This window comes from Tyto alba, unplaced genomic scaffold (assembly GCF_018691265.1).
Source record: "Tyto alba isolate M040663 unplaced genomic scaffold, T.alba_DEE_v4.0 Super-Scaffold_7, whole genome shotgun sequence".
In the NCBI taxonomy this organism is placed as follows: Eukaryota; Metazoa; Chordata; class Aves; order Strigiformes; family Tytonidae; genus Tyto; species Tyto alba.
This window is the reverse complement of record NW_024881328.1, coordinates 6,714,772-6,737,946: the sequence shown is the minus strand read 5'-3', so window position 1 is coordinate 6,737,946 and position 23,175 is coordinate 6,714,772. Positions and strand designations below refer to the sequence as shown.

The following is a 23,175-nucleotide window of genomic DNA, read 5'->3' as shown; positions in this document are numbered from 1 at the left end:
CGCAAGCACCAATTTTGCATTGTTGGCCACTCTATCCTCACAGAAAATTGACCTTGACACACACTTGAATAATTTTAAACAGGAGAAATAAGTTCAATAAGCAGAAATATTGTAAATCAGAACCTTCCTCCCAGGTAGGAAAGTCCCGTTTGCCTGATTTTTCATCTATATGATCAAGAAAAAGCATTCATAACCGTTAAGCGGCTGAAAAGGGGGCCTAGAGTGTACATCGCTTTCTCTTGTGAGTCTCTGCGGGTCGAATTCTCTCTCATCAGCATGTGCCACAGAGGTTTTAGATAAGGAACTGGTGAAGAATAGCTGAACAGTGAAAGCTATTATCTCAAAAGACTGATATTTACTGGATTCCTGCTTTTTACTTTTCTAGCTGAGTCACAGAATTTCTTTTGTTGCTGCATATTCGTTTTCCTTCTTTCTTTAACAAATACCATAGAATGGAGTACGCACATCTTATGCACTGTTATCTAGAATAATCTCCAAAACCCCTTTTAAGTCCTGTTCACATACAAATGAGACTTGAATACTTCCAGGGCAGAGCAGTACATTAGCAAGCTTGAGAATTAATAATAGAATTGGGTCAATAAAAGAAGGATATATACTACCTGATCACAAGGTGACTGTTTCCACTGTAATGTGAAAATCTACTTTCAGTGCTGAAAATGAAGTAAAGCAACACTTAAATCAATGTCACTGTATAGACCTCATTTGGATCCCTGCATAAATGTTCAGATTTGAGGAAGGAGAGGGAAAGGCTATTAGGATAACCAGTGGAATGAAGAGCTTGCTTTGTAAGTAGAGATTAAAATTAATTTGCTTATTCTAGCAAAAGGGAGACTGAGGATGCATTTCATGTGGCTGATAGGTACATAGCGGGGAAGGGAACTCTGTAGGCTAAGGAAGGACATTGTTGTGAGAATATCTGCTTTAGGAGAAACATCTATGAACATATTCAGGGTGGAAAATAGGGAATTTCTGCCTACTGAAAGATAAAGATCTTGGTGATTGAATAGAATATCTATTTCTATGACGGATTCGACAGCTGACTCTATAGCCAGGGACTTGGACTGAGCAAGAACAATGACATGGTTTGTACAGGAGGGGCTTTTATAATGCAACTGAAGGAGCTCTGCATGTTGGCATTTTCCAAATTCTCTTTCCAGTATATCTTCTCAGAACCTGGGCGTGACCAAAAGCAAGGCTTCCTCTATGTGGCCTGCAAAAAGCCAAAGGTACCTCCAACCGTGTTGGCTGGGCAGACCACTGCCTTTCTCTTGTGGATGTAACATCTGAAGAACCTTCTGCATACTGAAAATTAGTATGATCCATAGAATATCCCCCATAAGTTACTTGGGTATATTCGATGAAGGTAAAATATCTGCGTATTATTGCAGCTACTGAAGCAGCCGGAAGGTTCTGATTCAGGGCATCAGAGACCTCTGAAAGTTTTGAAATGTTATTCTTGCCCTCACCCACTGCAGATTTGATTTAATGCATAGAGACCACATTATTGTCTATAATATTTTAATTTTTCATTAAAAAAAATTGAAAAATATTATCTATTTTCTTATTTTGTCATCAATTATTGAATGAATGTTGGGGGGGTTTATACATTCACCATCTTATCATAAATATCCTGGAATATAAAAATGTCTGATTTGTAGACTCTTACTATGAATAAATTAAGCTGGATTTATGAGATTTGCAGTCTGTTTTTCCTCTGTTCTTTGCAGGGCTTTGTGAATGTGCAATGAGAGCTCTTATTTCTTAATACGGAATTTTATTGCCACTATGTAACTGGGTTAATATAAGAAGTATAAATAAGGATATGCATTTGCCTGTGAGATGTTTTAATATGGAGAAGAGCATCTGAAGTTCAAAAAATATGAACTAAAGTACAGGCTGTATATCATACTCTAAATAGCAAGAGAAACCATTTCAAGTGCTGAAGAAAGAATGGAGTATGTGGGAATTGTCCCCTAGGAAAGGTAAAAAAGTCATTGGGGTTTTTTTAAGCCTTCTTGCTGTACTTTGCAACTACATTTTAGCAAACATCCTAAGATGCAGCAGTTGCTTCCTCTCACTTGCTGGTTTCCTGCACAAACTTTCATAAAGTGAAAGGAAGGGTGTGAAAAGCAAGAGAAACTGGAAAGGTTTAACAGCCAGGATATTTTGCCTTCTAATAGTTCCTCTTCTTTCTGTTCTACATGAACTTGGCTGATGTTAGTTCATGTAGAATGAGACCCAGACAATAACCACATCATACTTTTAAAAGGAAAAAAATTGAGACACATGAAGTACTATTTTTAGTGAAAAATACAAGGTAAATCCTGTGACTGTCTCTCCTGTGCACGAGGAAAAAACAATAATCATTTGTCCCTGTGCTATCTTCTCATCCTTTACATACTTCAGTGGTATTTTAATAGCATTAAGTCCCCAAGGATACAGGTGATGTCCATGCACACTAATGAAGGGAAGGCAGAAGGCTGCTGCCAGCAGGTGAGGATGGAGCCAGCACAGCTGTGCCTACAGAGGTAACAGCTGGAAAGATCCGAGGTGGCCACCAAAAGGGAGAACTGCTGGAAAACCAAAAAAGAGATTTTAAAGGAGGCACAAAAAACCTGATTTAACTGAGAGAAGCAGGTGTCGGGTATGGAGAGGCGCAACTGCCTTGCACGCTGCAGGAGCCCTTGTTGTGGGGTGACCCCGGGGAAGGAGGGGTAACGGGAGATGGAAATTAGAAGGGAGACTTTGTGCTTTGTACAGGTCAGGGGGAATACATTTCTAGCAGCTCTGTAGCTGTAGCAGTAAAAAGCCGTGGGGAAGCAGTTTGCCGCAATAGACGTTTTTGGTTTTCCTGCAAAGCAGAAAGGATTGCTGGAAACCAGCACGAGGCTACTGCTGCTACCAAAGGGTGACTGTTGCTCTCAGTCCTCCTGGGCAGATTTCCTCCTGCTGCTGACAACAGGATTTGCTGTGGTTTTCTGTAGGAATAGGTTTGGGACAAGTTTACAGGCAGGCTCACTGTAAAGCTCAATATTTTGGAGCAGGGGTTCATTGCTCTTTGTGTGGTGCTTTAGATTACAACTTTTTATTCTCTTTTTCAGAGTTAACAGACCCATTTTCCTTTGGCCCTAAATATGAGCGTGCAACAGGTATTCTAAATACAATGGGCATTTTATTTAAAAGGTTAATAATAACACTAGTCTAGAACAAAACTGTGATTTCCCATTGTTCATCACTGCTGTTGCCATCTTTGCTGCTCTGTGGTGTCAGATGGAGAGCTAGTAGGTTATTGCTATACTATGTTTCACTGTGAAATCCAGTCAGATTAATGACTTCGGGGTCACTTGAGATTTACATAATTTATATCGATGACTTGCTCTTTAAAGTATTTTACAAAATCAGGAAATAAATTGTAGGTTTTATAAAAATATCATAATTAAAAATTGACTTGTACTAACTGTTGGCTTCAGGAACGTGCATGAAGTTCAAGTATGATGGATTGTTTTGCTCAATGAAAACTATAAAAACCCAGAAGAGACGTATGATGATAAAAAGCATTTTTTTTTAGGTGGTTACCTTATCAATCTTTATACTGAGCCAAATGCTGCTTGCATTTCTTCTGTGCATATTTTATTGACTTTATTGTGACCAACTGTGGAAGGAGAGCAATATTTTTATTACAGTGAAGAAATGTTATCACATTCATGATCAAAACATGTTCTTGAACCAAGTATAAAACTTCAGAAGCCAGAAATCAAACACTTGTTTTAGTTTTCTTTAATATGACTTAATCACTTCAGAATTTAGCAATCTGTGATAAGTCTTCCTGATATAAAAACAGAAGGGAAATTTTCATGCCTTTCCTCACATTAGCAATCAAAATATTTAGATGGTGAATGTTATTTTCTCAATAGTTTGATTTGGGAGAAGCGATGAAAAAAATATGCAACAGGAATCTGTGACATGTAAGGCTGTTCTCAATGTTTTTTTAATGAAAATAGGTTTGAGGGCAGCTGTTATGATGCAAAAATGATTCAAACTCTGCTCTCTGTATGACTGGTCTATTCCCAGTGAAAATCAGTGGAGTTGGACTGGACCAATGGCCTTGAATTTAACACAGTATTACAGGGTTCCTAACATGAAACCTCTGTGTAAGAAATTAGACACTCTTTCATTTCATTTGGTATCAAACCAAGACCCAATTGTTTGAGCAAGATACTGAGATGTGCAGAAGGACTGCTAAAAATGTAAAGTTCTACCTTGTTGCTACAATGAGAGATGAAGCAAGAAATGCTTTCCTACCCCTTTCCCCTGGAAAAGACTGAGCAGGACCTGGAGGCTGGAAACAGCAGATGTTGGGACAAGGTGGGCTCTGGGCAGGGTGGAAGGAAAGCAGAGTCCTGAGACAATGAGAGATGGCACAATGGCACCAAAACGTCTTGCTAAATCTCATCTTACAATTATTAACTCAAGAGGAATGTACTGAGTAGACAAATGCCTCTTATTTGTATGAGACATACTGTACAATTACAGAAGCTGGGCAGTGCTAGCTGGAGGCTTATTCTTTTTAATCCAAACCTCTTCTATAATGCGACGGTGTAAGCACAGCAAGGAACACTCTCTCATGTTGAAATTACATGTTCTACAAGCCATAGCTCACAGTCATATAATGATCGTGCAAACAGGGAGAGAGACATCTTTCTGATGCACCTTCATGAAATGCACGCAGTATAGACAACAAACAGAAGGAGCTGGAAGCCACTGTGCAGCAGGAAAACTATGATATAGCTGTCATCACGGAAACATGGTCGGATGATTTGCACAACTGGAGCTCTGCAATGGATATCTGTAAACTCTTCAGAAGTGGCAGGCAAGGAAGGAGAGGTGGTGGGGTAGCCCTGTATGTTAGGGAGTGCTTTGATTGTCTAGACCTTAATGACTGATGATTGGATTGAGTGTTTATGGGTAAGAATCAGGGGAAAAAACAATGAGGCAGATATGGAGGATTAAGGCCTCAGCCACTATCCATATATTTGAGAAGTCGTGACAGTCCGGTGAAGTTCCTGCTCACTGGAAAATGGATAACACAATCCCCAGTTTAAAAAAGGGAAATAAAGAAGACTCAGGGAACTATAAGCCAGTCAGCCTCACCTCTTTACCTGGCAAGATCATGGAGTGGATCCTCCTGGAAACTATGCTAGGGCACATGGAAAATGAGGAGGTGATTGGTGACAACCAACAGGGTTTCACTAAGGGCAAACTGTGCCTGACAAATCTGGTGGCCTTCTAAGACAGGGTTACAATGCTGCTGAATAAAGGAAGAGCAGTAACTGACATAATCTACCTGGATTTGCTTCTTTTTTGGAAGGAAGAACAAGATTTGTTCTAGAGCACAAGTCATATGAGGAGCAGCTGAGGGAACGGGGGTTGTTTACCCTGGAGAAAAGGAGGCTGAGGGGAGACCTTATCGCTCTCTACAACTACCTGAGAGGAGGCTGTAGTGAGGTGGGGGTCGGTCTCTCCTCCCAAGTAACAAGTGACAGGACAAGTGGAAACAGCCACAAGTTGCACCAAGGGAGGTTTAAATTGGCTATTAGGAAAAATTGCTTCACTGAAAGGCTTGTCAGGCATTGGAACAGGCTTCCCAGGGAAGTGATGGAGTCACCATCCCTGCAGATATTTAAAAGATGTGTAGATGTGGTGCTTAGGGACATGGTTTAGTGGTGGATTTATCAGTGCTAGGTTAACAGTCGGGCTTGATGATCTTAAAGGTCTTTTCCAACCTAAACCATCTTATGATTCTGTGAAATGGGTTTGAAATAAGTTTTGATCTGTATGCCAGATATCTGTGATAATAAAAATGAAATTCCACTTAATGGCTACTTTTTCCCTAGTTTTGCAGCCCCATTCTGGTTTGCTTCACTCTTACCTTACTGAGAGCCCTAAGAGAAGACAAAACAGTATGGGAGTTTCTGTGAATAACAAAACTGAGACCGTAAGGCAAAAAGAAAAACTTGGGAAGATATACAGAAAGATCCTGGATGGCAATCACATAGTATAAGCGATATGTTAAACCCAAGAGATGAATTTTGTGCAGTGGCTGTCCTACAAATGCTATTCTGCTATGCAGTGCTGTCTGTTATTGCCAGCTCGCATGTTCCTTGGCAGCTTCACTTAGATGTCAAATGAACAATGACATACCGGTAAGTCTTCTAGACCTTTGTTTCCCAGTTCCCTGAATTATGGGCTAGTGGCAAAACCGCACTGATAAAATCTTCCAGATGCCTTATCTGAGTTTCAGAAATAAATATCTTGTTGGGTTCACTCTTGAACTTTCTCACAAAATAGATCACTAGAGGTCACCAGAAAGAAGCAAAAATTTGTCTTTAATCTGGAATGCTTATAAATTTATACAGTGTTTTTCAGCTAATCTTTTAGAGGGGAGAATATAGTTTTCAAAAACCAAGACAAATTATTTTTCTACAGATGACAGGTATTTCCTACTAATGAAAATGCCATTAGAGAGGGCCCATATTAAAAAGAGAAAAAAAGGCTTGTGTGCAATTTCTTGCTCACATAATTGCATGCTGATACCGAAAAGACACTGTGATTTAAAATTTTACTCCAAGATAAAATAAGATGCCTGCTCTTACAGTTCAGTAAACTATGTTAAAACACTGGCTAATATAGCAGTATGAATTTTAATTCTTCAGCTGGACTTAAATAAAGTAGCAATGATTTGGTTTTGGTAAAAATTCACTGCAATATCCTTAAGTCTATAATTGTAGAAGTGTAGATTACAGTTTTTCAGGGTCTGTTTCAGCTCTGTGCTTACAAATATTAGAAAATCTATGGCATGAGGTGATGAGAGGTTTATCCAAGGGTGCTTGAAAGGACAGCCTGCTCTGGCGGCAAGAAGAATATTTTGGTATAGTTTGGGAGAAAATAACAAAGGAAGCATGGGTGGAGTTCAGTGGAGATTTGAGGAAGAATTTGGCTCAGCTTTATTTTATTGCTCTTCTACTCATTCTTAGTGCTTAGCAAAGGCAAAGTGTCCCTGTGAATATTCAACCAACCGTCAGTTTGTATTTAACAAAAACTGAGAACAAGACAAGAAACACTTCATTTACCAAAATACATGGATTTCTGTATTTTCCCAGTGGCTTGATGCCTGTCACAGGAGAGGCCAGTGCTTGCAGGAGTGTTTGGATGTAATGAAAGCAGAGTTCTGCCTGTGCCCAGCAAAGCTGCACAGTTCATACTCCTGCCAGTGCACATTCATGCATATTTTTCTGTGCATTGTCTTGTCCTCCTTCAGTCTAGCTTAAACTGACATTGTTTCCCCCTCCCTTATTGAATGTATATATTTTATAGCTAATGAAAAAGCTCAGGAAATATAACTGTCCCTTGTATTGATTTTGCTTTTATATAGTGCCTTCTCCCCAAATGGATGCCAGAATGCACTCTTAAAATCAAACTATATAGAACAATAATTTCTACCAGAATGGAAAAACATGGCAGCAGCTTAACAGAGCACTTTAGTGCTACACAACACTTTAGGAAATGAAGGTGGCTTTAAGGAGCAGGAATAATCTTGTGGCCTTGAAGAAGTTATTAGATATGGGCATGGAGCAAGACCCAGAGCAGCCTTTCTCATGCCCCCAGGCACCTGCACTGGATGGGGCAGGGAAAGCCTCGCCAACCCCTTGCTCAAACAATCTGATATTAGAGAACGGGTGTTTCCAGGCATATCTTACAGGTTGAAATATTATTTAAGCTATGAGGGCTCTTAAGACGTCAGATTTCAGCTCATGTAACAAATAGCACAACAGCCCCTAGCCCTTTGTACAGAATTTATTCAAACATATCCCCATTTAGCTGTCTGCTATGTGCCAGCAAGGAACCTGCTGCCACCAGCTCCAGGGCCCTCACCAGAACCTCACAAATTAAGGATTCCTTTGACTTAAGTAAAATTATGATTTTTGTAAAGTGAAAATTAAGTTCACTTTATCTTGTTTTCTTTATGCAAAATATCCAATTCCCTTATGCCCTTTCTTAAGCATAAACAATAGGGGATACAGGATACTCCATGGCTTTCTTTTTGAAATAAAGGAACTTTGATTAAAAAAATGGTTGAAAATCAGTGTGTTAGAACATTGCTTCATAAGCACAAATGAACATAAATCACTCCTTTCTGCATTGTTGGGGACTCACAAACAAGAATCATTACTAATATTGAAATTTACTGCCCCTTTTATTTAGCTTGTTCATTCTTCTAAAAAATGTATGCTTGGGTTAGAGCTGGTCAGGAATTTTAAGTGTCGATTATTTTGTATGCTGTTAATGAAACTTTTCATAGAAATGTGCAAGTTTTGAGAAAACCACTACTTTATTTTCTGGTACAGGTATTCTCTTAGGAAGGTTGGGATTTGGAGGCTCATGCACTTGGGCATATGGTTTTGACCAAAAAAACATGTATTGAACAATTGAATGATCAGTCTCTCAACCTGTCTAACTCTGTACTGGAATTGCTTTGTTTTTATTTTTGTTTTTTATAAATAGCAAATATACATCATGTCATAAAATGAATGAACCTGATGTCCATCACAGTTATTTATAGCTTTACAGTAGACGAACACATGGAAGACTGACACTGAAGCTCTTATTCCAAGATGTATTTAATTAGTAATAGAAAGTGAAACAATTCAAATAAGAGATCTAAAGATATTCTCTCTGGCACAATCAATAGACCAGTTCTGAGGGCACTTGTCTGTGACAGAAGAGATTGATCCATCTTCTCTGTCCTAAAACACAACATCTTTCCTGTCAGAAGTGATTAACAAAATATCAGGCTATTAGTATAGCAGTTTGGGTTTTTCCTGGTTCTGTCTCAGTGGCAAAGTAAATTTTTAATTGTTTTCAATTGTTAAAGCAATCACACAGAATAAAAACCATCCTGTGTGGATCAACAGAGGTTACTCAACCTGAAGTAACCTCTTATCTTTGGGAAGTTGTATAGTCTATAAACTGTTATGCAGATAATCATAGCGCAGAGTTGGGCTGTAACCATGGTAAGACCCTGATAGAATTCAGAGGCAAAAATCCCATTTAATGGATGGCTTTTTACAGTTTATTTTTTTGTGACGATCATAACTTTTCTTGAAGCATTTCTGCAGCACTAATTTTAGTGAAAATTACATGAAGCAGTGATAACAGTGGTGGCCAAAATGGTGTTTCTTATGCTTAAGTACACATGGGGCCACCAGTGCTACCTTTTACAGGATTGCAGTGTTTTAGTTTTATATTCGGTTTAGCCCCATTGAAAGCAACATAAGTATTAATAAATGTTAAGTTTGTGAAAGGCATATGTTATCCCTGTGTACTGACTAGCTGCAAGGTTTTAAATCTGAGAGGCTCACCAAAGGGTCTTTCAGAAAGACTGTGCTTCAATACCATGGAAGGATCTCTCAGCAAACCCGATTAAAAGAAGCCAGAATAAAGTTGTCTGCTTCAAGGTTCTTAAAAAATTAAAGTCCAATACCACAACCAGCTCATCATTGTATATACAAGTACTAATTAGTGTCTCTGCCACCAGTCTTTCTGAGTGGTAAAGAAGTTCCTTCTAAGCAGTTTCTTCACCTTGTGAGTAGTTCTGTGCCAGGGCCCTTGGGAGCTGTGCTGGGCTGACCAGGCACAGCTTGCCAGGTCCCCTCACATCCTGCCGGCACTTCAGGAGGATGCTTGGTATTCTCTGGAAGCAATCTCCAAGCTCCGACTTAAGACAGAAGATGAAGTTGTTTTGAAACAGCAGATGAACAATATTGTCAGAAGTGTATTAGTGACAGAAAGTGTCTACACACCCATGCAAAGAATATAGGTAACAGCAAAAAGAACAAGAAATCATAGAACCATAGAATGGTTTGGGTTGGAAGGGACCTTAAAGATCATCTAGTCCCACCCCCCTGCCCCGGGCAGGGCCCCCTTCCCCCAGCCCAGGGGGCTCCCAGCCCCGTCCAACCTGGCCTTGAACCCTTCCAGGGAGGGGGCACCCACAGCTGCTCTGGGCACCCTGGGCCAGCGCCTCACCCCCTGCACAGGGAAGGATTTCTTCCTTACATCTAATCTAAATCTACCCTCTTTCAGTTTAAAACCATTACCCCTCATCCTATCCCCACACCCCTTGATCCCGAGTCCCCCCCCACCTCTCCTGTCCCCCCTTTAAGCCCTGGGAGGCCGCTCGAAGGGCTCCCCGGAGCCTTCTCTTCTCCAGGCTGAACCCCCCCAACTCTCTCAGCCCGGCCCCCCAGGGGAGCTGCTCCAGCCCCCCCAGCATCTCCGTGGCCTCCTCTGGCCCCGCTCGAGCAGCTCCGGGTCCTTCTGCTGTTGGGGGCCCCCGAGCTGGCCCCAGCACTGCAGGGGGGTCTCCCCAGAGCGGAGCAGAGGGGGAGAATCATCATCCTCGACCTGCTGGTCACATTTCTTTTGATGCAGCCCAGGATATAGCTGGATAACAGACATTATGATGCAGCAAGAATAACTGTGGATGATTTTCATGACTAAGATATCAGTTATTGGGAAAACATGAAAAAGAAAGAAGGAATGGGAGTGGTTAGTAGATTGATGATTTATGTCAAAGCTACTTATATTGCAAGGCAGCAATCACATCAAGAGGAGGAAATAGTTGTAAAATTCCTCTGGGAGAGGTATAGCTTGTGCTAGGACCATGGCCTGCAACTCAAATCCAGCTACCCTGAAGTACATCAGTATCCTTAAGCCTAATGCTCTCACACAAGTACATGCTAGGGACAGGGATTAAGTCGAACCTCAGCCCTTCACATCTGAGTCCAAGTGCTTTCACACGGCCGTAATCTTTGACTACGATATCTTAAGGATATATCAAACCTTCACTCCTATGAGGTGTGTTGCTGTGGGCAGGATCACACCGGTGCTGTGCTGGGAGGTACATGCTGCCATCATTTTGACAGATGCTGATCCGCCTTGCAGGGCAGGTCATGTCTCTGCACAGGTACCCCCACGCAGGGAGTGGAGGATGGACAAAATTTATCTTTGCTCCGGACTGGGAATGCTACAAGCTACTCCAGCTTTCCGAGTGTAACTGTTCACAGTGGTTTATTAGGGTTTTCTTTTACAGGATCAATTGAAATAACTAGTGCAGGCAAATGACTGAAAATTATTCGAAACTGTACGAATCCTATATTCAACAACTACGAGTGAGATTTTCAAAAATATCACAGGAGAAGTCCAGATACTTCAGGAATGTTACATGGCATGGGTTGCTGAGTCCCACTGACACTTACAAGACTCTATTGGAGCAACAACCAATTTCTGGGGTGGTTAAGGGAGAAGGATAACTTTCTTTTACCTTTATTTTTATTCTGCATTATATACATTCAGAAAATGAAATGTCCACGTATTTTAGCACTTGAAAAATGAGTTGCAAGTACATTGGTGTAGGAAAGAGCCTCCTCTTCATTTTCCTTGTATTTCTTACAAAAGAGAAACAAGGAATTAATTAGATTGCACCCTGTTTATGTCTTTGTTGCTAGCTCTAATCTTAAGAACTAATAAAAGAACAGAGAAAATGGTTCCGTGAATTTTTATATATTTTTTTCCCTAGCTCATTAAGAAAAGAACAGAGCTGATGATAAGGTAGCGTGAGTGAATCAAAGTATCTATGCTGTGTTGTTGAGGGAGTCTGAGTCACAGTCAACTAATTTTATAGCATACCCATAGTTGATTATAAAGTAAATAATTGGAGGAAAGGGACAAAGAAGACTATTAAAATAATATATGAAAGATGTTTGTGAATCTGCCTGTTCTGGAAGCTGGATCAGATCAACAAATATCTGCCTAATGCAGTGATGTCTAATAACACTAATTCTAAAGAAATGTTTAATTATTTTAATTATGATTAACAAAATTTAGCTTAGCTATTAAATAAACTAGTGACTAAGTTTGACCTCCCTTTGCTCTTCATATAGGTCTGTAGAAGATCAATGAGGCACGACTCCATGACAAGTTTGTGTCCCGGTTCGGCCTGGAATAGACCTCCCGCCCGTCCCCAGCAGCCGGAGCCCCGGCGCCGCACGCGCAGACTTCGGGGACGGCCCAGCTCCGCGTGCCCTGCCGGCGCGCGAGGGGCGGGCGGAGCGGGAGCGCTGGGCTCGGATTGGCCGATATTCCATGTCATGTGACATTCCGCTCACCATATAAAGGAAGGAGCGGGCGGGAAGGGGGCTTTCTCTCACTTCCGGGGTCGGTGGCGCGGCGCCTTTGTGTTCGGGATCGCCGGCCGGGAACGGACGGGTGTCGGTCGGCGGGTGGTGAGCGATTGCACTGTACGTTAACCGTTCATACTGTCACGGTATTATTTTATTACTCTTACTAAACTGTTTCTGTCTCATCCCGCGCGTGTCCCTTTGCCCCTCCGGGTCCCTCCCCATTCCCAAGTAGGGGAGGGTGGGTGAGAGGCTGTGTGGTGTTTGGCTGCCGACCGGGCTCAAGCCACGACAGTTTGCATGACAGCCAAGCGTCAGCAAAATACAGCTTTGAGCGGAGGTGAGAATCAAGCAGGAACTGACATAAGACACGCTCCTTTCTGTAAAGGAATGGTCTAGTTCAGATATCAAGTAATTCTCCATGTTTACCATTAAACTCCTAATAGAGCTATTAATTCAGGAACTTCTGAGAACCCTCTTGTCTCTGTATCATCTCATTTTTTTTCCATAGACTTTTGCCTTCTGAGACAAATTAAACATAACTCGATCATCCATCTAAAAAATTAAGAGAAACTTAGACTACGAGTTCAGGATGGGGAAAGTTATGCCTTTTCTTTATTAGCATAAGGAGGAGGAAAAAGTTGAGGTATCCACCAGTTCATGGAAAGTGCAAGAGCTACTGAGCTGATGAGGCATTAGCAAAATATTACATGAGGGACCATTTACTGAAACTGTCAACGCACAAAGCTGTCAAGGGACAGTTGAGTTGTAAAATGCTCCAGCTACCACAGGAGATGCATTATATTATTGTGGTATGCAGATAAATTGCTATCCAGCTTGTGGAAGCTGCTTTGTGAACAAAATAGGGGAATAAGATAAACTCGCTCTCAATGATGAATTAATATAAAACCATCAAAAGGAGCAGAGCAGACTACTACAATCCCTCAACTATATTAGGCAATCAGTTTTTTTCCTTTCAATATGTAGAATATTCCCTTGTGGCTCCCCGTGGATGTCATGCAGTGTGAACACAGCAATCAAAGTAATAGAAGTCAGAATAATCAAAATAATATGTGTCAGGAGCAAATGAGTACATACATTCATTAAGTAGATCTCCTAAGAGCTTAACACACAAAACTCTTTCCAGAAAGGCTGTATAAACAATTGCATGCACCAACACATGGTTTTACTGGTGTTTCAAAGTCAGATGAAAATATTCTTCAAACTAAACCACTTTTTTCAGATTTCACCATAAATGATCTCCACTTTGGTCAAAACACATAGTGTAGCTGTCACAGTAGTTCCATAACTGAAGATAAAATACACTACTTTGAAGAAAACTTAAAAATCATAAAAATTAAAAATCATTAAGCAAACAATATATGCTGCCAACCAAGCCTTAAAGACAATATCAATTTTTGTAGTGTATTGAGCATCAGCAATGTGCAAACACTAAACCTCCAACTGTGAGGTGACAAGAAAGATGCTTCTTCCAGGAAGAAAGTAGCTAAAAAGTCAGAACAAACCTACAGATGTCCAAGGGAACAGATTTGTAGACGGAATGAGACAAACCAGTAATCTGGCTACCTTGAGAACTTTTCCCAACAAACTAGTTAAAGAGGTACAGTACAAACCCAGTGAAAAATAAACAAAACAGTACTTCTAACAATCTTGTCAGCATTAGAAGATAGCAAACCCAGGTCACAAAAAAAATTGGAGGATATTTTTTTATATATATATATACAGGAATGAAAGAGCATTTTCAAAGCCAGAAATGCTTGGTTTGGCTACAGAAGCGATCTAGGAAGAAGTAGGAACAAACAGAAAGGAAATTCAGTCTCTAATGAAGTTAGTGCAGGAATGACTTTTCCTTCTTTAACTATATTTGTATGATAAAGTAGATACAACATTTTGGAAGTGAATAGATCCTTTCTTGATTGAAATCAAAGGGGATTTGGTGGATATTTCAAGTATTTGTCACCTAAAATATGCCGAGTAGTCTAAAACCCACCAACAATACTTTATGTCCCCATAGTTTGTGTGTGTAGCCTTTTGACTTCACAGTTCACAAGGAAAATGGAGAAAGGTTCAACATTTTTATTACACTCCTATTTACTATATTGGCTTTCGTTTCAGCTCTGAGTTGTGCTGCTGTTAATGGTGATGGGTTGCGACTCATGAGGCCTCGGTACAGAACTCAGCTCCACCAAAGGATTTTCTGCATGACCTTGAGCCACTTCACGTCTCCATCCCATCTGTAAAACAGAATGATGATGCTTCCTCTCTGCAGCAATTTATCTTGTCAATTTAGGAACAAACACTGATTTGTCTTGACTACTTGCAGCTCCTATCGATTGCAAAGAAAGTTAGATGTATACAATACTTCTTCGGATTTGGCATTTGGAGACAAAATAACTTTGAGGAACTGGACCATTAAAGCAAGCATTTTGGCCATGAATGTCCTATACTGTTATGAACAGTGTCGTACTAAAATTGAGGATCATTTTATTAAGCATAGAGTAATAAATATCTGTTAAGAGTTTAAACAGCGTACACATTTGTCAGGTCAATGGGAAATAGGCAAATCCTTGAAAGATGCAGTATAAAGGCAGCCCTCTCACACCAAACATATTTTGTAAGCCTGTGTAACTTTGAAAACAATCATTAATTTTTATTAGAAGATTAAAAGGCAAATGTGTGAGCTAAAAATTATTTCCCTACCAAATTTCAGAGTCCTAAAATCCAGTAATGACATACAGATACTACTCAGGAGGGTCACAAACAAATTCATTGTAAGGTGAAAAAGGTTCCCTCACCCTAAACTGCAACAGCTTCCCGATGTTGCTTTTGTTATGAAAGAACTATTCTTGCAGTAAGCATAACCCTCTTGTCTTTCAGATAAAAAGGAGTGGAACAAAAAAGTTATCAGTAAACAGAAATCACTGTACAACTCCTGCTATTAGCTTTGCTTTGACAGCACATAATCAGATAAAATCATATTTCACTTTTAGTTCAAACAATACAAACTGGCTTAATCCCTGACAATGAGATCAATGGGGTTACCTGATGTTGACAAAAACTTAAATAAGAGGGAAATAAAATATTAATCTGTAAACAGCTTTTTATAATTAAAAATAATATTGGAAGAGAAACATTCTGTAAATGTTGTTCCTCTCCCTTTGGGAGTTGTTACTGCTTATTCGCCATGGCCAGGGAGTCTTGGTTTTACTTCTGTAGGAAAGCATTCAGCAGGGTCTGTTTAGTTTGCACAGTGCTATAAATGTCTGTGCTTTCCACAGAGTGAAGACAATGGAGCCAGAATAATCCCAGTGTAATTTCTAAAGTCACGGGAATGTCCCTGACCAAACTCACCCATGGCCCGAGAGCCTGGTCCCTGCAAGCTGTTTCTGGGGCAGACATCCCAGCGCTTCCCTAGGGGTGTTTGCACCCCTCCTCTGCTCAGGGACCCGCAGGGTGGCAGGAGCCCTGGGGCTTGGCAGGGGACCTGGGTGGCATGTTTGAGGTCTGACCAAGGGATGGGGAGTTTGTCATCTGTGGTAGATACATGACACAGGTGGGAGTGGCAAAGGTCCTGAATGCTTTGAATTATTCCTTTTGGAATACTCATGGGGAAATGTTTTCTCAGCCCCAGTAGATTTTTGCTTAAAGCATGGAAAGTCCACTCATATTATACAGCAGAAACTCACAGAGATCACGGGTTGCTTGTGGGCAGCACACAAAGCAGGTTACGTACTCTGATTTTCATTTCATACTTGCAGTGAAAGCAAGACCAGGTTTTGTAAAATGGGAAGACGTAGTGAATAATTTTTGTCATGCTAGACTACTCTTACTTACTTTCTTAAATCAAATTATACCATGCAGCTGATTTGAGAATGCACCATCTTTTCCTATTGGCTGTAGGCACCTAACCTTCCCCTGACATTATCCTCTCTCTTCTCCTCTTCACCTCAGGATATGCTTGAATTTTTTCTTACGTGTTTCAGACTTGATGAAAATCCACAGGAGTGAACTTGCAAACAATTAATTGTATCTGATTTTACTATATAGGTAACACCTTGCAGTGAAGCTCTCGTGGATTTCATGAGCTTTGAGGGAGGCTGTTACCTTTGCGGGAAGCTCATATCAAAATTATAAACTTTTCCAATTGTACATTATGAAAAGGCTCCAGAGGGGATGGGGACCAATTCCATCTTGATAGTGATGTTACAAGCAACTATCCATTTTAAGATGAGCACTTTTGTCTAAAATACCTCTGTAAAAAAACTATTGTATTTTTCTTTTGATTGACTTATTTACAGAATTTCATCTGAGAAAAGTCTGACAAGCTTTGTGTTGTGTCAGCCCTCCCACATCTATGATTCACTGAATTGCTTTTGTCCCTGATGCTTTAATTAATATTCTACCAGAGAGCAGCTACAGACGTTATTGGTAACCCTTTCATGTTTCTTAGTCACAGGAAATGATGTAAAAACCCCAAATAATGAGAATATCCTCAGTCACTGGGACCTTTGTTCCTTAAAATAAAACTGCAGAAGATGATAAAGTTCTTCCCTAGTCTTTAAAGGACTTTTTAATCTTCTCCTTCTTAACAAGGCATCTGAAAAAAGCTGTTTGGTCAGACATTCCTTATTCACAGTTAAATTCTTATGGGTTTATTAGGTTTGTTAGAGTACAAAAGCAAACAGCATATGGATCCATTAATATCCTTATAATGTCACAACACAATCTGTCAGCATGCAAACTTTTTTGAGCAGTTTCATTTACTTAAAGTTCACACTATGAAAAAAACACAACAAGCCTTATGAATCCTTCTGTATCACCTAAGAGACAGCAGGCTATTTCTTAATTCTTCTTTTGTGTTCCCAGTTTAATAAGTATGTCTATACAAATTACCTTCAGTAACAAAAATACAGTGGAAAATACAGTCACTTAGTTACTAGGAGTTAAAAGGTCATTTCACCGTGATGAAAAACTTGTTCTATCAGCTAAGTATCTGCTACACTTCGTAAAACTGGCAACCCTTCAAAAATTTTCAGAAATTAAAGGCATTGTTTGAAGATAAAGGCGATAAAGTCATTTGCCTTCTATTTAGTCCTGCAAACCTTTCTGGGTGATCCTTTGCTATTCAAATGAAGAGTGCTTTAAATTGTTTTATCTTCGCAGAGCTAATGAGTGCTGGCTGACAATCACTTTTAAGACTAGTTGAAACTCTACTGGAATTAAATTTTGTAAAATATTACAATGTATTTTCACTAAGGGGGGATTGTCCCCACAGAGTTTGCTAAAGACGTATCCATAATCACTCAGCACTATACTCTGGTCCTACTGCTTTTCTCAGATTTTTTTATTAACTCTGTTTTTACTAGTTGAATAATGTCTAACATTATTTTCAATGTATTCCTGCAGCAGATTAATAAAGCTGTATAAACATCTACATATGTAAAATCTATGTTCTCTTTGAACTCTATGCTAGAGTGAAACAAGCCTTACATTTAATGTGTACAGTAGTAGAAAAACTGCTCATGAACTTTTTATTGCCAGAGACTATATAGCTGTGTATTATTATATGTGTAATTAACTAATCTATAATGTTGCACTGATATATGGTATATATACTTCGTTCCTTAGAGGAATAGATTCTTATTTTAAAGCTTTTTCTTCTTTTATGGGTCATTTTGTATATTCCATTTATGGGAAAATGTTATGAATGTTCTTTGAATCACTTTATTTTTTTCTAGTAGGAAGTAAGACTCCTCATAAGTTAGCAATTTATTTAAAAAAAAAAAAAAAGAAAAAAAGGAAAGTGAAAGTGCTCTAATGGACAGTAAACACTGTGTGCTGTAAGCATGCTTGATTATCACTGTGACCTTCTTCATTACCTTAGAAGTTGTTTATTTTAACCTTACTTCCCTTCTATTTTGGAGACTCTTTCTAATAATAGCCCTCTATCACTCTAACCCACTTTCAAAAGTAAATGTAAGCAAGATTATCTCAGTTGAAAATACACATGAACTCTATCCCCCAAATGACTGTCAAATAATTAAAAAGTACAAAATCCTTACCTAATGGAGCTGACTCAGTGCTAATGGCCAACAAGGGAATCCAACAGAGGTAGGCAACGAGTTGGAGATGCTGATGGAAAGGAAAGGGCTGCTGCATATTGTCCAAGACAGATTTTATCCATGCATCTGCAGTTGCTAGAAGTTAACTTTTCCTTCAAAGTTTAGTACTTCAAAAATCATCAGCCTGCCTGCCTGTTTCAATTTTTTTTTTTTTTCCCTTTCCTTCGTTCTTTTCAACCCACTCTCTTGGAGAGGGTTTAATGTGTCACTAATCCCAGAATTTCCAAGAGGGAAGCCCTCCAGCTATACACAAACCACACTCACCCACCCACACAAACAGATCAGCCGAGCGCATGTGTCCCTGCAGCTGCTCCGGCTGCAGCTGCTCTGATTTACACACCCCGTAACACCCGCACACACATGGAGGGTGAGAACAGCATGTACCGTCGGTGGTAGGAGGTGATCCCAGAGAAATGGGGGTTGTAAACCAAACATGCCTGCCCGTGAGGATTTTAAAGCAGATAACACTAACTTCAGATTATGGCATTCATATCTGAGATGGTGTTTATACGAGAGGTGTTTAAAAAATGCTAAAATACAAGCTTGTGAATAGTTTGGTTTTTGCTTCAGATTCCTGGAGGTTACACTTATGCAAAACTGTTACAGAAGCAGTCTGTGGTGCAAAGAGCAGTCCTGAAGGCTTGTATCTTGGGTCGCTGTATCATTGTCTGGTATTTTAGTGAATAGTCCTTTGATACTGGAAGAAAGTGCGGCAGCATTTCCTCTGCCAATCTGCCCTGAAAAATGAGATATACATTTCAGAAGGTCGGCTCACCAGCAGTAACAATAGAAATAGGAAACAGAAGCAAACTGCAGTGAAAGAATTCAATCACTCATGTTGCTCAATCACATTTTTCTGAAGTTTAGTATCATTGGAAAGTGCTATTGCTACCACATGGGTCCTTTGTGCTGCTTCTGGTCAGTGTGAGCAATGTTTATTTTATGAAAATACATATTTCCAGTTTAGTGCACAATATAAAGAATTTCCTATTAAATCACATTATACTCTGATAGTCATTGCATTTTATTCAGAAAATATCGTATCCCCACCCACTGTTCATTGTTTTCCATACCTGACAGCACTTTTCTTTGACTTGTCAAGTTTGCTTATTTTGTGTCTGCTTGTTTAAGTGAGAATATTGTAAATTATCTGATAATAGAGTAACACACAAGTCTGTAAACATTCCAGTCAAATCACTCTGAGGAGCATTTAATCTAAAAGCATAAACAAAGCTATTAAAAATATTTTGCATTACATCCAGGGAGTTTCAAATGTTGTTGATTTGGCTTAACTGCATCCCTTGAGGAATTTTACCTCTGCATTCCTTGAGGGAATTATAGGTTATTTAAGAAGAAAATTCTAAAACTTTTTTCTTAATTTTGATTTTGGATTTCAATCTTGCAAAATGGTTGCTTTTAATGGTCTCATTGGATTAACTATCTCGTAGGCCTGGCTTGTAGCCCTTTGGGAATCTTTGTGAGTCTTTCCATAGGTTTTACAGATGTTCAGATTATATTCCTTCAGGATCACTAAGATTCCAAGCCCAGTGTTTCTGATTTTTTTTTTTCTGTAAGAGAACCTCAGCCATTTCTTGAGTACAAATGTATGACAAATGACAAAATTCCAGTTTATTTTAAAGAGGACACAATGTCTACCATTGTATGGCTTTCTCAGTTAATGCTTGAATTTATTTTTGGCAGTTTCTACACACTGATAGATGCCCAGTATTCTTTGACTCTAAGTTTTGGCCTGAAAGGCATAGCTCTACTGTTTAACTTTAACATGAAAAAAGACTGAAATCTGTTGTGGGTTGAGATTTATCCTTGTCGAAATATTGGCAACCAAAACCAGTTTACAACAAAGCGAGAGCTTTCCACAAACAATCCAGTCTTTGTTGGTCTTTTGGATATTGAAAGCAAAAGTAACCAGGTGAAAAAATGTAAGTGGAAGGTATTCAGGACAACTGGAGAAAAGGGATAGTTCTTACTTCTCCCCCCCTTATCTGTTGTCTCCCTAAGCAGGTTTTAATCAGGGGGAGCCTTTGAAGGTGGTTACTCCTGGAAAAGATGAAATGAATTTTCCCATTGTCTCAGCCAAGGAGTTTCCCTGGGTTGGATATGGCTCCCTTTATTTTGGGAGGAAAGACAGCCCTTGGTCAAACAATGAGGTGCAAATATTCTCCATTCCCATTCTCCCAGCCCAAGACAACACCTTGCAGAAATCAGAAAAATAGTGAACAACACCTTTTCCCTCCCCCCGAACATTAATCTAAAAAATCATGGGAAACAAAAAACATGGACAACCTGCATAAAAATACTGGGAAGTACTCTCACTATTTCCACACTGTTAACCTCAGTAAGAGGAGAGCCTAAAACTCCCCAGAAAGTTGGTGTTGTCGAGTGTGGGTAGTGAACACTAAACAATTAGCTTCACTGTCTGTACAAAAAATCAACACAACACTGAAGGCCTGGCACCAGTCCATCTTGTATTAAATTAATTTTCAATGGTAGGGATAGATATGGGGATTTAAAACAAGCCAAAAGTCACAGCTGGAAGCTGGCAGCAGCATTTCAGACTTGCCCAAAAATTGTATGAAGGATACACATGTTAGGTATTCAGATCTCTTCACTTTATAAGAAAGAAACACTGTTTGCCTGCAATGTCCCACACGGCAAGCTGGTGCTGCGATGCTGGGGGTAGGCTGGAGGTCCTGTGCTGGCTCAGGGTGGAGAGGACTGGGCAGCCCAAAGAGAGGTAAGCAGAGGTAGGAGGAAGGCTCTGGAAAGGATATTAAGAACAACAATATTTGCTTTTTTCTTCAGATGCAGGAGCAAACCTCAGGTTGGGACTGAATGATAACATGACAATAAAAATGCAGATACCTTGAAGGCCTCCAAAGATGTGGTTTTGTGACACTTTGTTCCAAGTATGAAGTGCTCAGGCTTCCGAGTCAGTGTAGGAGGTTTGAGTTGCATGCAGAAGTCCTGGGATATAGTGAAGTTTTGAGTGATAAATCCCGTCACTCAGGTATCCTCTGAAGGTCATGTGGAAGAGTATGTCTCTCTGGGTCCGCTCAGGAAGGAGAATAGAGGGGTATGCCAGTTCTTCTTCTTAAAAATTGAGTGTGGCTAGCACTTTCCTTTTGCATTTGAGCCAGCAGGCGGTTTCACAATCCTTTTAAGCTCTGACATGCTCATTAGAAACTGATCTAAAAATGACGGTCTGGGTTTATTTCCCTCAGCCTCCTATGAGGAATACCCTTACTATGAGACCATCCCCTGTGATGACTTTATAGGCATAGAAGAGATTTGTTATTCACGGGTGACATAGAGAGCATGACCCTGCCTGTACACACACTTTCCTAGTAGTACAGATTCCTTCAGAGGGAAAAGATGTCTTCACTAAATAGTATAATTTTTTTTGTGAGTCTGAATTTACACATTTACGTGTGCCAAAACCCTCCTCTGTGCATTTTTGTTTGCTTGTTTTATCTGATCGAAAATACCTGTCAAGTCCAGTGACAAGGAATAAACTCGCAGTGCTCCCAGGGCAATCCTTTCTGTGTTGATATGAGTTAGCTGTGTGTACTGACTGTTGCAATTCCTTCTGTGGATTCAGAGCAGGTAGAAATGTTGGCATAATGGATTTTAACTGAGTCCCAGCAGTCTTCAGCAAGTGCCCCCAAAAAGGATTTTCCTAAAAGGGATGAGAAGGATTTCAGTCTTGGGATTCTCTCTCTCTGCTGTTGGCTCCTATTTCTTTCAGTCATCTCTGTCCATATATTTTAGAGAAATTGCCAAGCACACTTATTATAACCAAAGTAGAGTATTCATGTACCTTGTTAGCCCAAACAACTACTCTTTATCTCAGCTCTCTTATTTCAAGACTGCACAGGTGAGTGACATTAAATGGGAAGAGCTTCATCTCAGCTTATGCCTAGTTTGGGGAAATAAACAGTGATCACACAGTGATTAGATCTTGTGCTTTCCTCTGCTTTGTCTAATGTATAGAACACAGCATTTCTGGTTCTTCAGATAATAATACAAGAAGGAGTACATGTAGCTTACAGGACCAAGCCCTTAAATTAAGTGAGGACTAGTCATGATTTTTAGGGTAATAATTCATTATACAAAAGCATATCCCCCTTTGCACAGGTCTGGGAGTATAGTGATTTGTACATTCAATCATTTGGTATGTTTATCTTTCAGCTTCTAGTTCCCTTGTGGAAGAGCTCTGATGGCTTTCAGTGCATCACTTCTCATTAGCCAGTGGGCCAAACTGTGGGAGTTCAAATTCTGAAGTACAGATAAAGTGAAGAAACCTATTAATTATCTCCAGGATTTTTAAGGGTATACAGAGCATGAGCGTTTGGTCTCTGAGACAGCATAAGTGAACCTATTAGTGGTATTAAATCAGTTCCTTGTAACTGCACTGCCCCTTGGCATGGATCAAAGTTGGATGTGATCCCTGATGTGATGTGGTGCACCCACAGCTCTGGGTGTGCAGAGGGATGAACCTCTGTTTTGCTCTCCTCACAGTTTTCCATGCATGTTGCCCCGGCCATCTGAACTTTAGCTGGGTGCAGCATGCCCATATTAAATTTGCAGTGTGCCCCATCAGTGCCCTTCTTGGGTGGACAGCTCTGCCAGGACAGGTGAGCTAAACATGAGCCAAGCACCCTGTGAACTGCTGTGTGCTAGGTCATGGTCGTGACTGAGGCATGCGTTCTTCATACCAATTCCTTGCTTTACTGGAAAACACCAAACTATTG

At 40.0% G+C, this 23,175-nt stretch overlaps 1 protein-coding gene across 1 annotated transcript in view; it reads right to left on the bottom strand.

Annotated features, from left to right (window-relative positions):
• LOC104363351 (von Willebrand factor D and EGF domain-containing protein) overlaps positions 1-18,572 on the bottom strand; it is a 189,028-nt gene extending 170,456 nt beyond the window's left edge. The window contains exon 1 of the mRNA XM_033003167.1: positions 18,344-18,572. Coding sequence (XP_032859058.1) covers positions 18,344-18,440 — 97 coding nt within the window. The 5' untranslated portion in view covers positions 18,441-18,572. The remainder of the gene's footprint in view (positions 1-18,343) is intronic.
• Between the last annotated feature and the right edge of the window lie 4,603 nt (positions 18,573-23,175).